The sequence below is a fragment of the Xenopus tropicalis genome, chromosome 2, assembly GCF_000004195.4.
Source record: "Xenopus tropicalis strain Nigerian chromosome 2, UCB_Xtro_10.0, whole genome shotgun sequence".
Taxonomy (NCBI): Eukaryota; Metazoa; Chordata; class Amphibia; order Anura; family Pipidae; genus Xenopus; species Xenopus tropicalis.
The window spans coordinates 158,413,347-158,428,905 of record NC_030678.2 but is presented as its reverse complement, the minus strand read 5'-3'; the positions used below and the strand labels follow the sequence as shown (position 1 = coordinate 158,428,905).

Genomic DNA, 15,559 nt, shown 5'->3' with positions numbered 1-15,559 from the left:
TTACCGTGTCAGTTATTTAATATGGCTCATCCTCCCTATTGATATAATTATTCATATTTGTACAATAATCCCAATGATTTTGCTTTAATTACACAATTGTGATTAATGCACACGAGAACGTGTAACAACAACTCATTCACTTACTTTTTGAAGGAAACAGTATTTTAACACTTTGGTTTTGGGAGGTTCAGTGATGATATTTTCGTCATCGTCACTATAATCCCTGTCACATGTACAGATTAAAACCAGTGTCAGTGACACAAATTACTGAAACATAATAGTCACCTCTTGCTTTAAAATGCTGAAAGAGTGGAATAATATATTTATGCAATATTCAAGGCTAGTGATTGGTTAAAGCAACTGGAACAAAGCAAATCAAAAGTATATTTTAATAACTGCTATTTAAAGTAAGAGGCTTTTATTTAATTGTTGTGGTTTCATTTTTTCCAAAGTTTTTGCTAAATAACAAAGTTTGGTTGACTAATTTGGTTAACAAGGGAGTTAATGGGTCTCTCTAAGTGGAGTTATAAACACAGGAGTTAGTGGGGTCTCTATAAGTAGGGTTATAAACACAGGAGTTATTGTTAACATGTATTTATAAAGCGCCAACATATTCCGCAGCGCTGTACAATAAGAGGGTTTCATACACTGGACATACAGAGTAACATATAAAGCAATCAATAGCCGATACAAGAGGTGAAGAGAGCTAGTGGGGTATCTTTAAGTAGGGTTATAAACACGGGGGTTAGTGGGGTCTCTATTAGTAGGGTTATAAACACGGGGGTTAGTGGGGTCTCTATAAGTAGGGTTATAAACACAGTAGTTAGTGGGGTCTCTATAAGTAGGGTTATAAACACAGTAGTTAGTGGGGTCTCTTTAAGTAGGATTGTAAACAGAGGAGTTAGTGGGGTCTCTTTAAGTAGGGTTATAAACACGGGAGTTAGTGGGGTCTCTTTAAGTAGGATTGTAAACAGAGGAGTTAGTGGGGTCTCTATAAGTAGGGTTATAAACACAGGAGTTATTGTTAACATGTATTTATAAAGCGCCAACATATTCCGCAGCGCTGTACAATAAGAGGGTTTCATACACTGGACATACAGAGTAACATATAAAGCAATCAATAGCCGATACAAGAGGTGAAGAGAGCTAGTGGGGTATCTTTAAGTAGGGTTATAAACACGGGGGTTAGTGGGGTCTCTATTAGTAGGGTTATAAACACGGGGGTTAGTGGGGTCTCTATAAGTAGGGTTATAAACACAGTAGTTAGTGGGGTCTCTATAAGTAGGGTTATAAACACAGTAGTTAGTGGGGTCTCTTTAAGTAGGATTGTAAACAGAGGAGTTAGTGGGGTCTCTTTAAGTAGGGTTATAAACACGGGGGTTAGTGGGGTCTCTTTAAGTAGGATTGTAAACAGAGGAGTTAGTGGGGTCTCTATAAGTAGGGTTATAAACCTGGGAGTTATAGGGGTCTCTATAAGTAGGGTTATAAACACAGGAGTTAGTGGGGTCTCTTTAAGTGGAGTAATAAACCTAGGAGTTAGTGGGGTCTCTTTAAGTGGAGTAATAAACACAGGGGCTAGTGGGTCTCTGTAAGTGGTTTAGAGTTGCCACCATTTCAGAGGTTCTTTACCAGCCGGGGCTGGGTTTATAAAGGGGCAGGTAGTGACTTCAAGGGCTGGGGTCATGACGTCAAGAAGGAAGAGGCGCGCCATCAAGCTGGACATTTGCAAAGTATGAAAGCTAGGAGCGGGGTAAAGGGGTGGTTTGGTGGCGGGCTGGGGGCAGATTGCATAGTTATTACAAATTTGTAATACTGGCTCTGACCTGAGCCTCCGTTTTCCTTTTCCCCACACTAGATTTTCTAACTGTCACCCAGCTGACTGGCTCATCATTCTGCTGCTGTTCTTCTTCCCACAAACTATCTGACCGCACTAGCTACTGCTCAGGGAGCAAGAGACTCCTCTCGAGATTGTCAACCGTAGTGTTGCTATTTGTTGCTCTAGGGCTCTAATGCTCTTGAGTCTGAGATCTTCAATCCTGTTGCCACTCATTCTTCCAGTTACAGAAAACAGTTACAAGACTATAATATAGTATAATATACATTTCTACACCATTTCTACACCCCGTGTGCTTTTTAGTGTCCGGCTGGTGTCACCTTGGTTGGCCTGTCACAGGCACATTGCTCACCCCATACCATCTCTCATACAAATGTAAAATTCAAATCAAATACATCCATGTGCCCTGTGTCTGTGTTGCACAAAGTGAGCACAAATAAGTGCTGCTCCTCCTTTTGTACCACTAGTAACTATAAATAGGAGGCAATTCATAAAGTGACAAGCCTTACATACTGTAGCTTAAGGGCAGGGGTACACAGGGAGATTAGTGTCGCCGCAACAAATCTCCGTTGTCAGGGACGTCTAATCTCCCCGCAATGCCATCCCACCGGCTAGAATGTAAATCGCTGATGGGATGGCATACGTGGCGCCACGATTTGCCGAAGTCACCGAAGTCGCCTTGAGAGGAAACTTCGGGCGACTTGGGCAAATCGCAGCACAGCGTGTGTCACTGCCCTAAGGGTAAAGACACACAGAGCTACTAGTAGGTGCTACTTTTTGATGGCTACTAAACTCCAGAAAATACCCTTCCATAGATAATAATGAGAGTTGCCTCTGCTCAAAACATACACACAACCAATTATCTTTAAATGATCAGCATTTTGTATTTTAGTAGCTGTGAAAAGTACGTAGCTGCTACTAGCAGCTCCATGTGTCTTCCCCCTAAAATGACAATAATATTCAACTCGTCATCAGGAAACTGCATTCCAGCAGTCAGTTGCAAAGTGTAAAACCCCCTAGTTATTGACATATAATCACCTGTGCTGTAATTCATTCTTGTTTTCCCTTGTTCCTGTGATTGGGTACCAAGTATTCTCATGATCTGTTGGAATAAAGTGTTATTTGCATTATTATTAGATAATTTGATTATATACTGGATTAGTAGATGTTGTAAGGGGCTGGTGTAATTGGAATTCGATTACAAAATGGTGCGGGCAAATACCAAAATTAACAGAATCTTTAGGCACAGGCAAGTGATGAGTAATTCCAGTTTTACATGCAGGCACAACCAGAGCAAATGGCTTTGTTTTTTAGGGTTAAACAATGCTACACCATATGGTTGAATGTTCTTTATAGTCACATATATCTCCATGTAACAACAGAAAATGAAACAGTGACATTTTATTATTGACATATTTGTCTTTGCCTGTGTTTCCTAAACTTGGGTCGCTTGATGTTTTAGTACAAGAATGTATTGACTCTTAACACCTGGGGCAACATCTGGGGACCCAAGGGTAACAGGTAACAATCTACATGTACAGTACATAATGAAATATAAAGCTAAAATTATGAAACTGTGACACTAACTTTAAAATCATTTGATATCATTTCATCTCAGTCATTCAAAGAAATGGCCACATCAAGATTATAGTTCATCGTTCATAACCCACAAAACACAATTAATCCAAAGAAAAAAAGGATACTCTTACCTTGCAACCTTTGTGCTTGTTTCTCACTCGGTGGGACATCATTTGGATATTGATAATCTTTAATCAGACTCTGCTTCTCTAAACATTTCCGCACATAATCAGCACCCACAATTAGAATCTGATGCTTTTGAACAGTTTTCAGTTGGGAATCACTTAGAGAGTCAATGGAATCCACCAACACATGAGTGCACTAAAATACAAGGAACGTTCACAATATACAGAGGTGAAAGAAAGTCATCAGCAAAAAGGCATCTACAGTGTGTGTCTTATGCTGCCTGTGTGTGCCATACTCTGCTTGCCCTATGCTGCGTGTGTGTGCGCGCCATACTCTGCCTGCCCTATGCTGCCTGTGTGTGCCATACCCTCCCTGCCCTATGCTGCTTATGTGTGCCATACTCTGCCTGCTCTATACTGCCTGTGTGTGCCCTACTCTGCCTACCCTATGCTGCCTGTGTGTGCCATACTCTGCCTGCCCTATGCTGCTTGTGTGTGCCATACTCTGCCTGCTCTATGCTGCCTGTGTGTGCCATACTCTGCCTTCCCCACCCTGCCTGTGTGTGCCATACTCTGCCTGCCCTACCCTGCCTGTGTGCCATACTCTGCCTGCCCTATGCTGCATGTGTGTACCATACTCTGCCTGCCCTACCCTGCCTGTGTGTGCCCTACTCTGCCTGCCCTATGCTGCCTGTGTGTGCCATACTCTGCCTGCCCTATGCTGCTTGTGTGTGCCATACTCTGCCTGATCTATGCTGCCTGTGTGTGCCATACTCTGCCTGCCCTATGCTGCTTGTGTGTGCCATACTCTGCCTACCCTATGCTGCCTGTGTGTGCCATACTCTGCCTGCCCTACCCTGCCTGTGTGTGCTATACTCTGCTTACCATATGCTGCCTGTGTCTGCCATACTTACAGCCTGAATATGAGATGTGAACAATGCAGGGGCCAGTTAATCTCAGTACTGATACCATTGAAATCTTACACAAAGGTAAGCAGTGACAGCAGCCAGACAGGTGGGGGCCACACAGAGGGGGCCCGTGGGCCGATAGTTGAACTGCAGTGATCTAGGGTATCATTCTGAATGATTCCAAGCAAATACCATATGACATAGGTTAATGGATTTGTGTTATAAGCTTAAAGGGAAACTCCACCCAAACACAACTTCAGGTTTTTTAAAAGTAAACATAATTTCAAGCAACTTTACAATATAAATCAGTTAAGAAAATAAGCAGCCTTTTCATGATTCTTAATTAAATAATATGGTTTGGAACATTTGCCTAAGCCCGGCCCCATGTTCCCCGGCGGATCTGGCCGACTACTTTGAGACTCAAATAAAATGTAACAGTAGTCGACTGTCCTCAGCCTGCCTTCAGCCTGCCTCCTCCCAATCCCACAATTCCCTGCACACGTAATTTCAATAAGGAAAGGAACATCACAATGCAATGCATTGCGGGTTATGTAGTTCCGTCATACTGTCTGTAAGCTGTAGAGAAGTTGTTACAATTTGTAACATCAGTGTTTTAGTCCCTCCTCCCCTGCCAGGATTTTAAATGACACAGAAAGAGAAGAACTGTTTTGCAGCTGGATTTCAGCATATAAATATTGAATTTATTCATACTTTTTGAAGGAACAGATTACAGTGATAGGTATATTAGTGGTTTCTGTGTTTTGTGGGGCTCTTTAGTAAATGTTGTTTCAGAAGCCAGGGTTCTCCTTTAATATGCCCTGGAAATGATTTATGCTTTATCACCTAATATAACCTTACCTTTTGATTCAGTATAAAGGATATAACTCCTCCATTTGAAGTTATTGAGCTCTGCAGTGTTCCCTTCTCTTTAATGAATAAGTTGTTGACTTTAAGGAAGAACACACAATCTTCAAAGACACCCATTGTCACCCTAAATATAAAAATATTTTCTATTAAATGAAATATATCAAAGCAAAAACTACTACAGAGATAGACAAGCTAGTGCAATGAAACACTGATTGAACCGAGATAAAATGATGTCTGAAATGTATTTTATTTAAACAGATCCAACTGCAGTTCAGCTTTCTACTCCCTACTAGATCCTCACACGCATAAGAGCACAAACAAAATAAATCATCAGTCCACTGAGAATCATCTGTATATTGATCTGCTCCTTATCTCATAGCCTAACAGACTGTAGCTGGGGGAAGGGAGAGGTCTTGTTTATACAGAGGTCTTCTCAGTGGGCAGCCCATTTGTTTTGGTTGAGCTTGTACAAACCAGGAAGTAGAATGCAACTTTACTTTACGTTTTGTCCTGCTTAGTGCAAGAAATAACAAAAACATCAATATTCCTAATTAAAATAATAGACAAAAAGTATTTTTGGCACAATTCCGGTTTAAGAATTTAGATCTTAAAGTGGGATCTATTTCTTTCCCTTTAGCCTGAGACTTACATGTACTGAGCCAACTGCATCCCTGCCAAAGAAGTCAGCCGGACTCAAAGTCCACAAATGAGGCCGATAGAAATAAAGTCAAATATGTCTGTACAATGAAATACAAGGTGTGCCATCTGGCAGAAAAAATGTTTTGACTCGGCAGGATAAGGGTGGGAAGACCGAAAATTAAAGGTCGTGTATCATAATAGATGGTTTTCCAAAAGAGTGTTATTTCAGAAAATCATAGAAGTGCAAGTCACCCAGTCCGTCAAGGCATTAAACTTGTCAATATTTTGCTAAATGTCTTTCTGTAATCTTACCTTCCAGCTGAAATCGCTGTTTTAATGGCTTCCAGGAGGCAACAGAGTAATGAGAGAGGTGCAAGTGATGTGCCCTTGGTTTTTGCACCACTGGACTTCCTGAATGGGAGGAGCTACTTGATTACTCTCTTTAATGAGTCATTTAAATTGGGGTTGCACAATGTGACCAAGGGGACACTGTGTATCTTGATTCATTTAGTCATTTGGGTGACATGGCCCATAAGGATTTCATATGAACCAGTGAGGGGCAGCAGCACTGCTCATTAGTAACCAGGTCCCAGGGTGTTTTCTTGCCCAAGTTATGTCCAGCTCATTAGGCAGGTGATATAAACTTTGAAATTGCCCACATTAATTTCTGTGCCAATGACCTGGACAGGTGCACTATTCAGGGATTGAAATGGAGACTGCCACTTGCATCTGTATTAATTGCTGATTACCCATGCAGCACGAGGATTTTATGGTTCTGCTTTATATCAGTGTGAGCTGGAATCTCTCTGTCACCCGCAGGTAAATAGTGCTCCCTGTGGGTAACAAAACTCCTGAGAATACCTTGCCATTGCCCTAAATGAAAATTCCTGCAGGTCTGTCACTCGATTACTGTAATTGTGTGAAAGCGCATCAGCAGGCATTTGAGTGATCTGAGTGACATACCCAAGTGATTTCCATCCAGGGCAATGGCACGGTATTTTCAGGAATGTTGTCGTCCTCAGGGAGCACAATTTACCCATGGGTAATAGAGTTCAAACCTGCATTTCAATTGCCCTTGTGTAAGGACCCTCGATGACAGATAGAGAATTATAATACAATATAAAAATCACATATAAGCTGCAGATGTTCAAGAATAAACACAGTTTGTACGTAAGTAAAAATTCCCCTTTAATTTATCTGCAGCGTGCGGCACACAGTTATAGAGAATGACACCTGAGTTGTTTACCTTTGCCAGGGGCAGGGCAGAGGGAGATTTTAGCCCTGTTAAGTAATGCAGGGAGTTGTGGTTGTGGTCGGACACGGCTCAGACATCTTTTATTTCTGTACTTTCTTTCTCCTCACATTGGGGCTTCAGCCTTCCTGCATTTTTAAGGGCCCCTGGTCTTCCTTAGTTCTGGTCCTGAGAATAATTCACAAAAAAAAAAAAAACCATAAAGAATAATTTTGCAGAATTGACTCCCCAGTCCCTCAACTCCCATCCACCAGCCCCCTGCAACAGGAGTGAGTTTCCAGCCCAGGATACATGTTGCAGGGCAATCAGTTCAGCCCTGCTAGATGGATTTTTAAACATGTCCCTACATTTTCAAGTGATCTGGTCACCCTACAGAGGATTAATCCCCCAAGCAGTCTCACAGCCAAACCAACTATCATTTAGCGCCGTCACATTAACCCTCACAGCCTACAGGATTAGCCAAGTTTGTTGATGTTCAATCATTTCCACATTTAGTAACAAACTGATGAATGGGGTGGGTAAGTTCATGAGGCAATATAATGCAATTCATTAACTTTTAAAGTTTCTCTTCATATTTCTGCGTGTGCAACACAGAAGACTCTATATATTATATATATATATATCTATACACCCACACACACAGACAGTACAGGGGCCAATACCTTTCTCCCGATACAAACACTGCCTGTGTCCCAGCCTGGCTTCACTTGGAAGGGGAGGGGCAGAAGCTGCAGAGTAGGACACAGAGAGAGACGGGATTGGCTGAACCAGTAATAGGGAGGAGCAGGAAGCTTCACAGTGAGGGACTGAGGGAAAATTCTACAATAAACGTGAACTGTTAAACATATACCGGCACCTAGGGTTGCCACCTTTGCCAGTGACTAAACCTGAACAAAAAAGGGGCAGAGCTGATGGCATAGAGGGTGGGGCAGTCATGCTGGGGCAGGGTTATTGCATTACATAGGAACAAATGGCTCTGTTTCTGTCCAGTTTTCTCATTGGTTTAAACTTGACAGAAAGTTTTGAACCGGACAACCCTTAGAACAGTGGTTCCCAACGTTCCTAATGCCGCGACCCTTTAATACAGTTCCTCATGTTGTGGTGACCCCCAACCATAAAATAATACCTCAGACCATCAGAAATATGTGTTTTCCGATGGTCTTAGGCGACCCCTGTGAAAGGGTTGTTCGACCTCCAAATGGTTCCCGACCCACAGGTTGAGAACCACTGACATAGAAGAACTGGAATGTCAAAACCAGGGAGGTGGCAGCCCTAGCTCTACCTATATTCTGCCTGATGATGCCTTCATTAAAAGGTTTTGGATCTATCATACACAGGGGCGCAACGATTGGGGGGCGCCAGGCAGGAGCCTCTCCTGCCTACCCCTAGTAATCTTCCTCTGTCATTGCCCCCGCCGCTTGTCATTAGCGGTGGAGACAATGACCGTTCGAATCGCGCCCCCCCCCCCTCGCTTGTGCTTTGGCGCGCATGCGGGTGTCCGACCGGGTTGCCTAGGGCGCCTTGTCAGCTTGGCCTGCCCCTGATTATACAGAAACCAGTTATCCAGACAGCTCTGAAACACTGCTGTGCTAATTTAGAACAACAATTCCTAATTTTTAACTGATTTGCAATTTTCTTTCTGTAATAATAGATAATTAACTGTACTTGATGATAATTAAGCCGTGTTAATAGAAAAAAATCACTGTATCTTAGTATTACATTCTTTTTTGTAATTTATTGGCCAGATTATTGTTCTGGTTTTCTAAGGTTTAAATCCGAACAGCCAGTTGAGACCTTTAAAAAGGTGAAAGAAAGAAAATACATTAAATGTTTACAATTAGAGAAATGGTTGTCAGTGAAAATTAAAGATTTGTTCATTTCCAAAGGAGAACTAAACCTTCACTTTTCACAGACACGCAAGCTGTCTATGCACTTCCTTTAGCCTGTTAACCATAGAGTTGCTGCTTCAGTGAGAGCCATTGAGATTGGTATTGTCTAAAACTGCTACTATCTCAGAAAACACTAAAACCAGACAATGACTGTGAACAGCAAAAGCACTCAGAGAATCACTTTCATCAATTCATTTTCTTGGGTGTAGATCCCCTATAACAAAGTGAAGTCACAGACTAGTGCTACGTGGCTGATTATAAATCAGTTTCTGATGCAGAATGCTGCCATGTAATGGGAATCGGAATTCATTACTAATCAGCCTTGTACAGTGGCTTGCAAAAGTATTCGGCCGCCTTTAACTTTTCCACATTTTGTCACATTACAGCCACAAACATGAATCAATTTTATTGGAATTCCACGTGAAAGACCAATACAAAGTGGTGTACACGTGAGAAGTGGAAGGAAAATCATACATGATTCCAAACATTTTTTACAAATAAATAACTGGGGTGGGGTGGGGTGTGGGTGTGGGGTGTGCGTAATTATTCAGCCCCCTTTGGTCTGAGTGCAGTCAGTTGCCCATAGACATTGCCTGATGAGTGCTAATGACTAAATAGAGTGCACCTGTGTGTAATCTAATGTCAGTACAAATACAGCTGCTCTGTGACGGCCTCAGAGGTTGTCTAAGAGAATATTGGGAGCAACAACACCATGAAGTCCAAAGAACACACCAGACAGGTCAGGGATAAAGTTATTGAGAAATTTTAAGCAGGCTTAGGCTACAAAAAGATTTCCAAAGCCTTGAACATCCCACGGAGCACTGTTCAAGCGATCATTCAGAAATGGAAGGAGTATGGCACAACTGTAAACCTACCAAGACAAGGCCATCCACCTAAACTCACAGGCCGAACAAGGAGAGCGCTGATCAGAAATGCAGCCAAGAGGCCCATGGTGACTCTGGGGGAGCTGCAGAGATCTACAGCTCAGGTGGGGGAATCTGTCCATAGGACAACTATTAGTCGTGCACTGCACAAAGTTGGCCTTTATGGAAGAGTGGCAAGAAGAAAGCCATTGTTAACAGAAAACCATAAGAAGTCCCGTTTGCAGTTTGCCACAAGCCATGTGGGGGACACAGCAAACATGTGGAAGAAGGTGCTCTGGTCAGATGAGACCAAAATGGAACTTTTTGGCCAAAATGCAAAACGCTATGTGTGGCGAAAAACTAACACTGCACATCACTCTGAACACACCATCCCCACTGCCACATATGGGGGGGCAGCATCATGCTCTGGGGGTGCTTCTCTTCAGCAGGGACAGGGAAGCTGGTCAGAGTTAATGGGAAGATGGATGGAGCCAAATACAGGGCAATCTTGGAAGAAAACCTCTTGGAGTCTGCAAAAGACTTGAGACTGGGGCGGAGGTTCACCTTCCAGCAGGACAACGACCCTAAACATAAAGCCAGGGCAACAATGGAATGGTTTAAAACAAAACATATCCATGTGTTAGAATGGCCCAGTCAAAGTCCAGATCTAAATCCAATCGAGAATCTGTGGCAAGATCTGAAAACTGCTGTTCCCAAACGCTGTCCATCTAATCTGACTGAGCTGGAGCTGTTTTGCAAAGAAGAATGGGCAAGGATTTCAGTCTGTAGATGTGCAAAGCTGGTAGAGACATACCCTAAAAGACTGGCAGCTGGAATTGCAGCAAAAGGTGGTTCTACAAAGTATTGACTCAGGGGGCTGAATAATTACGCACACCCCACTTTGCAGTTATTTATTTGTAAAAAATGTTTGGAATCATGTATGATTTTCGTTCCACTTCTCACATGTACACCACTTTGTATTGGTCTTTCACGTGGAATTCCAATAAAATTGATTCATGTTTGTGGCTGTAATGTGACAAAATGTGGAAAAGTTCAAGGGGGCCGAATACTTTTGCAAGCCACTGTATTTGGAAATTTATTTCATACATATACTGTCATGCCTGATGAAAGGGTACACCCCCAAAACGTTGCTGCTATTTTTTGAATAAACACGCAGGGTCTAAGCCCCGCTTGCATTTCACTCGTTGTGCCGGTCTCTCTGGGCTGTGCACCGAGTAAGAACCGTTGGAGGAGGTAAGGGTGTGCTGGTGGAACTTTCTTTGTTGTATGGTGAGTCTGTCCCTAAGCCATACCTCCCAACATTTTGAAAACGAAAAGAGGGACAAAAATAAATGGCCCGCACAGCACAGCGATTTTTTTGACCATGCCCATTTTTGCACCCACACCCCCTAAATACCACTCTCATTTGACTAAATTTGGCAGGTTATTTAAAGTTTGAACACCTTTCTGGGGGTTTTGGGGTCCTGTTTTATGTGTTATTACAGTTTTGCTGAAAAAGGTGAAATTGCCCTTTAAGCTTCAAGTCTCAGTCCCCTCAAGAGACCTGTTTAGCTTATTAGTCAAGCTGGCCATACACGCACCGATAATATCCTTGTTTCGTCGGCGAGTCGACCGATATCGAAGGAGGCTGCTGATATCGGACGACTCGCCGATCGGCCAGGTTAAAAGATTTTGATCGGGTGCCGTAGAAGGCGCCTGATCAAAATCTGCCGTCAGGGCTGAATAGGCAGAAGGAGGTAGAAATCCTATTGTTTCTACTTCCTTATCTGCCGTTTCAGCCCTGAACGGTTAGTGGCCGATTGTACGATCTTTCGGAAATCGCCACGTGTGTGGCCACCTTTAGGCTGATGGCAGACGAGACATAGGGTGGATATTTTCAGCAAGCGGAAAAGCGCTTGCTGAAAATTCCGCCCTACACTTCCTACATGTAGCCGAAATACACAAAAATGCGAGACACGTAGGGCGGTATTTTCAGCAAGCGCTTTTCTGCTTTTGCCTTACAATGTATCTCATGCAAGGGGGGCTTGTTAAGTTTTTCTGGGCTCTGCCAAAAGCTAATTATTTAATTAAAAGTGAGAAACAATGTTTCTAAGTGCAGGTGACGCTCATTAAGATTTCTGGGCTCTTTGCCAAATGCTACTTTTAGGCTAATGCCAGACGAGGCGTAGGGCTGAAAATTCCGCCCTACGCCTCCCACATGTGCCTGCACCCGAATGAATGAGATACGCTCGGGTGCAGGCACAAGTAGGAGGCGTAGGGCAGAATTTTCGGTGTTTTTCCGCTTACCGAAAATATCAGCTCTACGCCTTGTCTGGCATTAGCCTTGGGCTACTGTCAGACCGGGCGTATGGTGTATATTTTCAGCAAGAGTTTTTCATACGCCATACGCCTAGTCTGACATTAGCCTTAATTAAATTTGTATCTTTTTTAGCTTCAGTGCAGGAGATCAAAGGGAAATGAGGGACTTTTCAGTAAGAATCCAGGACTGTAGGTTGAGCTGTCAAAAGATGGACTGTCCCACGAAAATCGGGACAGTTGGGAAGTATGCCGTAAGCTTAGGTAAAGTGGCCTAACTAGCGTTGCTATCTGTATTTTAATCGTTGGACAGGTTGGTGACGTTGGGGGCAGGCCAGTTACATCATCACCCTTAATCCTTCACACCACTTTTTACACAGCATCATAAATATACCCCTTAGTGTAATGATCTGGCTTAATTGGGGGAAAATCCCTTTTTCTACATTTTGTCATGAGGTTGCCCCTTAGAGTTCAGCACTGCCCACAGGCAGAGTTATAGAAAATGTCCCATCCCTAAAGATCACTGATAAATTATACAGTACATAGCGGAAGCTAAATACCAAGCTGCACAACCCAGCGGTGTGTGGGGAATCAAATACCATTAAACAGTAATATAGTGCTATATCTTCTGTTAATGTTTGTATGTTTCTTTAATGTAGTATATCAATAAAATGAAACACTCAGGCAATTTCACCATGTTACATTTATTGGGTAGACATGGGACATGGGCACATCTAGTCCAGCTATTAATTTGGGCTTGCAACAATAGCCATATGAGATCTTTATATATCACAACAGGATAAAAAGCCATTTTATTGTTAGCCACTGTGGCAATATTGTTGTACTTTCCTTTTTATGGACCTAGCTTACTCTTTTGCATTAGGCAATATATTAGAATCAAGCTTCTATTAAAGCTACAAAGAAAACTGACTTTTCAAAGATTAGTAAGAGCAGCGGGTGGATTTACCCCACCAGAATAAAGCTTATGAGCAGGAATATAAATACAGGCTGCTTGTTTAGGAAAAGCCAGTTACAGTGATAGTGCTGTATGGGCTGTATCTAACAGCAGCAGGAAGGCACTTGGACTGTTCTGTTCTGCTTCCCTAAGGCTAGTGCCATATCAGGCAGAGTCCCGGCCTGCATTTACCTGCGGATCCACCCCTATACTCATAATATCTTTCTGATGTGCCTGCACCCTGAACCACTGCGTCAGCCCGGGTGGAGGCACATGGAGCAGATTTCAGTGCTAAAATGCACACTCAAGAGTTTCCGCCCAAAATCCACTTTGCATGCCAGCGCCCCGGCCAACGCAGCGGCTCCAGGCACATCAGGAAGCTGTTAGGAGCACAACATCAGATTCTCGGCCTGTTTTTAACTGAAGGCAGATAGTCCGCCTGGTGAGGCACTACCCTTACACAAACTAGTGCAATAAGCGCTCCAAAAATTGAGGAGGGTCTCAGCTCAGCCAACACCTCTCCACTTCTGGAACAAATCAGGCGGTAATGTTAATCTCTGACTGGCAGAAAAGGTTCAATGCCTGCTTTCCTGCCAGAGGTACCCTGTGCATAGCTTTTACCGTTCATCAAAAGTGATTATTTGCATTAAATATGTAAACTTATTATATTTAATTAACAGGAAATGTTTGATACATGATGAGACAGAATATAGAAGCGAGTTTGACCATGAGTGCTGTATAGGGTACTGGATGTGGCCAAACCCCACCACAAACAGTAATAAAGATTAAAGTTAACTGTTGGATCTGTCTCTGCTCACAGCAGGATAAAGATCAGAGGAAGGATCCACGGGATCAATGGATAATAACTTCCGGGTGGCAGATTCCCAGTCTTTGCCCAAGCCGAGTCGATTGCAGATGCCAGGATACTGACTGTCTCTCTTTCTCACCCATTCCATGGCTCTCTCAGTTGCCTGGTGGAACTGGCTGTGTAAAAGCACATTAATAATAATAATTAATAGGTTACACACACTAGTATTACCAGTATGAATGTAAAATTGCTCTGCTAAGCCCAACTGAAATGCATATTCTGCCTGTCATCCTAAATGTGCCACCTGCTGTTCATTTCATCTGACTGGCCAGAATGAATTATTATTTATTAAAGGGGAACTCCACCCAAACACAACCTAAGCTGTTTGAAAAGAAAACACAATTTCAAGCAACTTTGCAATATACGTCAATTCAAAATATGCAGCCTTTTCGTGATGTTTAATGTAATAATATGGTTTGGAACAGTTCCCTAAGCCCCGCCCCCTGTTCCCTGCTGATCTGGCTGGCTACTTTGGCATTAAAATAAAATGTAACAGTAGTCGCCTGTCCTCAGCCTGCATCCTCCCAATCCCACAATTCCCTGCACACATGGCGTCATTAAGGAAAGTAACATCACAGTGCAATGCATTGTGGGTAATGTAGTTCCTGCATACTGTCTGTAAGCTGTGGAGAAGTTGTTACAATTTGTAACATCAACGTTTTAGTCCCTCCTCCCCTGCCAGGATTTCAAATGATGCAGAAAACTGTTTTGCAGCTGGATTTCAGCATATAAAAATGGTATTTATTCCGACTTTTTGAAGGAACAGATTACAGTGATAAGTTTATTAGGGTTTCTGTGTTGGGTGGGGCTCTTTAACAAACTTCCACTTTAATGCATAGAAGCTGGCTTCTAGGACACTGTTTTAAATGTTGGAACTTGTATACACTAAATTGTACATTAAACCAGATAATAAAAAGGGGACATACAAACACTGCTTTCAATAGAAATAATATATATACTGTATATACAAATAACTGTAAGACCACTGAAAATGTGTCATAAATGTATAATGGAAAGACGTGGAAAGGGTTACCTGGTGCCGGAGGGCTCATCCAGTGACACCAAACTCTTACATTTTATCCCCTGCAAGTTATTAGTGCGGATTACTTGCAGCACCAAGAGTGTGGCAATGAGTTTTGGAACCTCTTCCCTTCCTTTGCTCCCTAAAATATAAAACAAGTTCATATGAATTCATTTAACCAAAATAACCAGAACAGTGATTGCTCAATGTATTCACTCAGAGTGAACATTTGGTCAACAGAGGAAGCATGATGCCTGGCAAATGCATTTCCCTAACAGTCAGCTAGGGGTCCCCAAGAACGAACCTTCAAGAGAAGTGTCTGGCAGAGAACTGGGGAGAACTTGCTACTGAGGAGGGGAGAGAGACTCCAGGCTCCATATATGCATATGCGTGTGAGAGGGAAAGAGGGTGAGTAGCTGATAGAATGTGCATAGTGCTCCTTTG

At 42.7% G+C, this 15,559-nt stretch overlaps 2 protein-coding genes across 3 annotated transcripts in view; both read right to left on the bottom strand.

Moving 5' to 3' along the window:
• The window catches only part of LOC101733406 (protein mono-ADP-ribosyltransferase PARP4), a 100,988-nt gene that overhangs the window by 32,103 nt on the left and 53,326 nt on the right, over positions 1 to 15,559 (bottom strand). Inside the window, exons 1-6 of one of the 2 annotated variants that reach the window (XM_004912072.4) lie at positions 7,866 to 7,968; positions 7,198 to 7,371; positions 5,304 to 5,436; positions 3,544 to 3,733; positions 2,873 to 2,936; positions 145 to 223 (exon numbers count right to left, since the gene is read on the bottom strand). In XM_004912072.4, coding sequence (XP_004912129.1) covers positions 145 to 223; positions 2,873 to 2,936; positions 3,544 to 3,733; positions 5,304 to 5,429 — 459 coding nt within the window. In that variant the 5' untranslated portion in view covers positions 5,430 to 5,436; positions 7,198 to 7,371; positions 7,866 to 7,968. Of the gene's footprint in view, positions 1 to 144; positions 224 to 2,872; positions 2,937 to 3,543; positions 3,734 to 5,303; positions 5,437 to 7,197; positions 7,372 to 7,865; positions 7,969 to 15,559 lie in introns of those variants that run through there. The other variant, XM_031897276.1, reaches the window with a different exon arrangement.
• Positions 12,956 to 15,559, bottom strand: part of parp4.1 (poly(ADP-ribose) polymerase family member 4, gene 1) — a 116,142-nt gene continuing 113,538 nt past the window's right edge. The window contains exons 34-35 of the mRNA XM_031896231.1: positions 15,128 to 15,257; positions 12,956 to 14,210 (exon numbers count right to left, since the gene is read on the bottom strand). Of these exons, the coding sequence (XP_031752091.1) occupies positions 14,018 to 14,210; positions 15,128 to 15,257 (323 nt within the window). The 3' untranslated portion in view covers positions 12,956 to 14,017. The remainder of the gene's footprint in view (positions 14,211 to 15,127; positions 15,258 to 15,559) is intronic.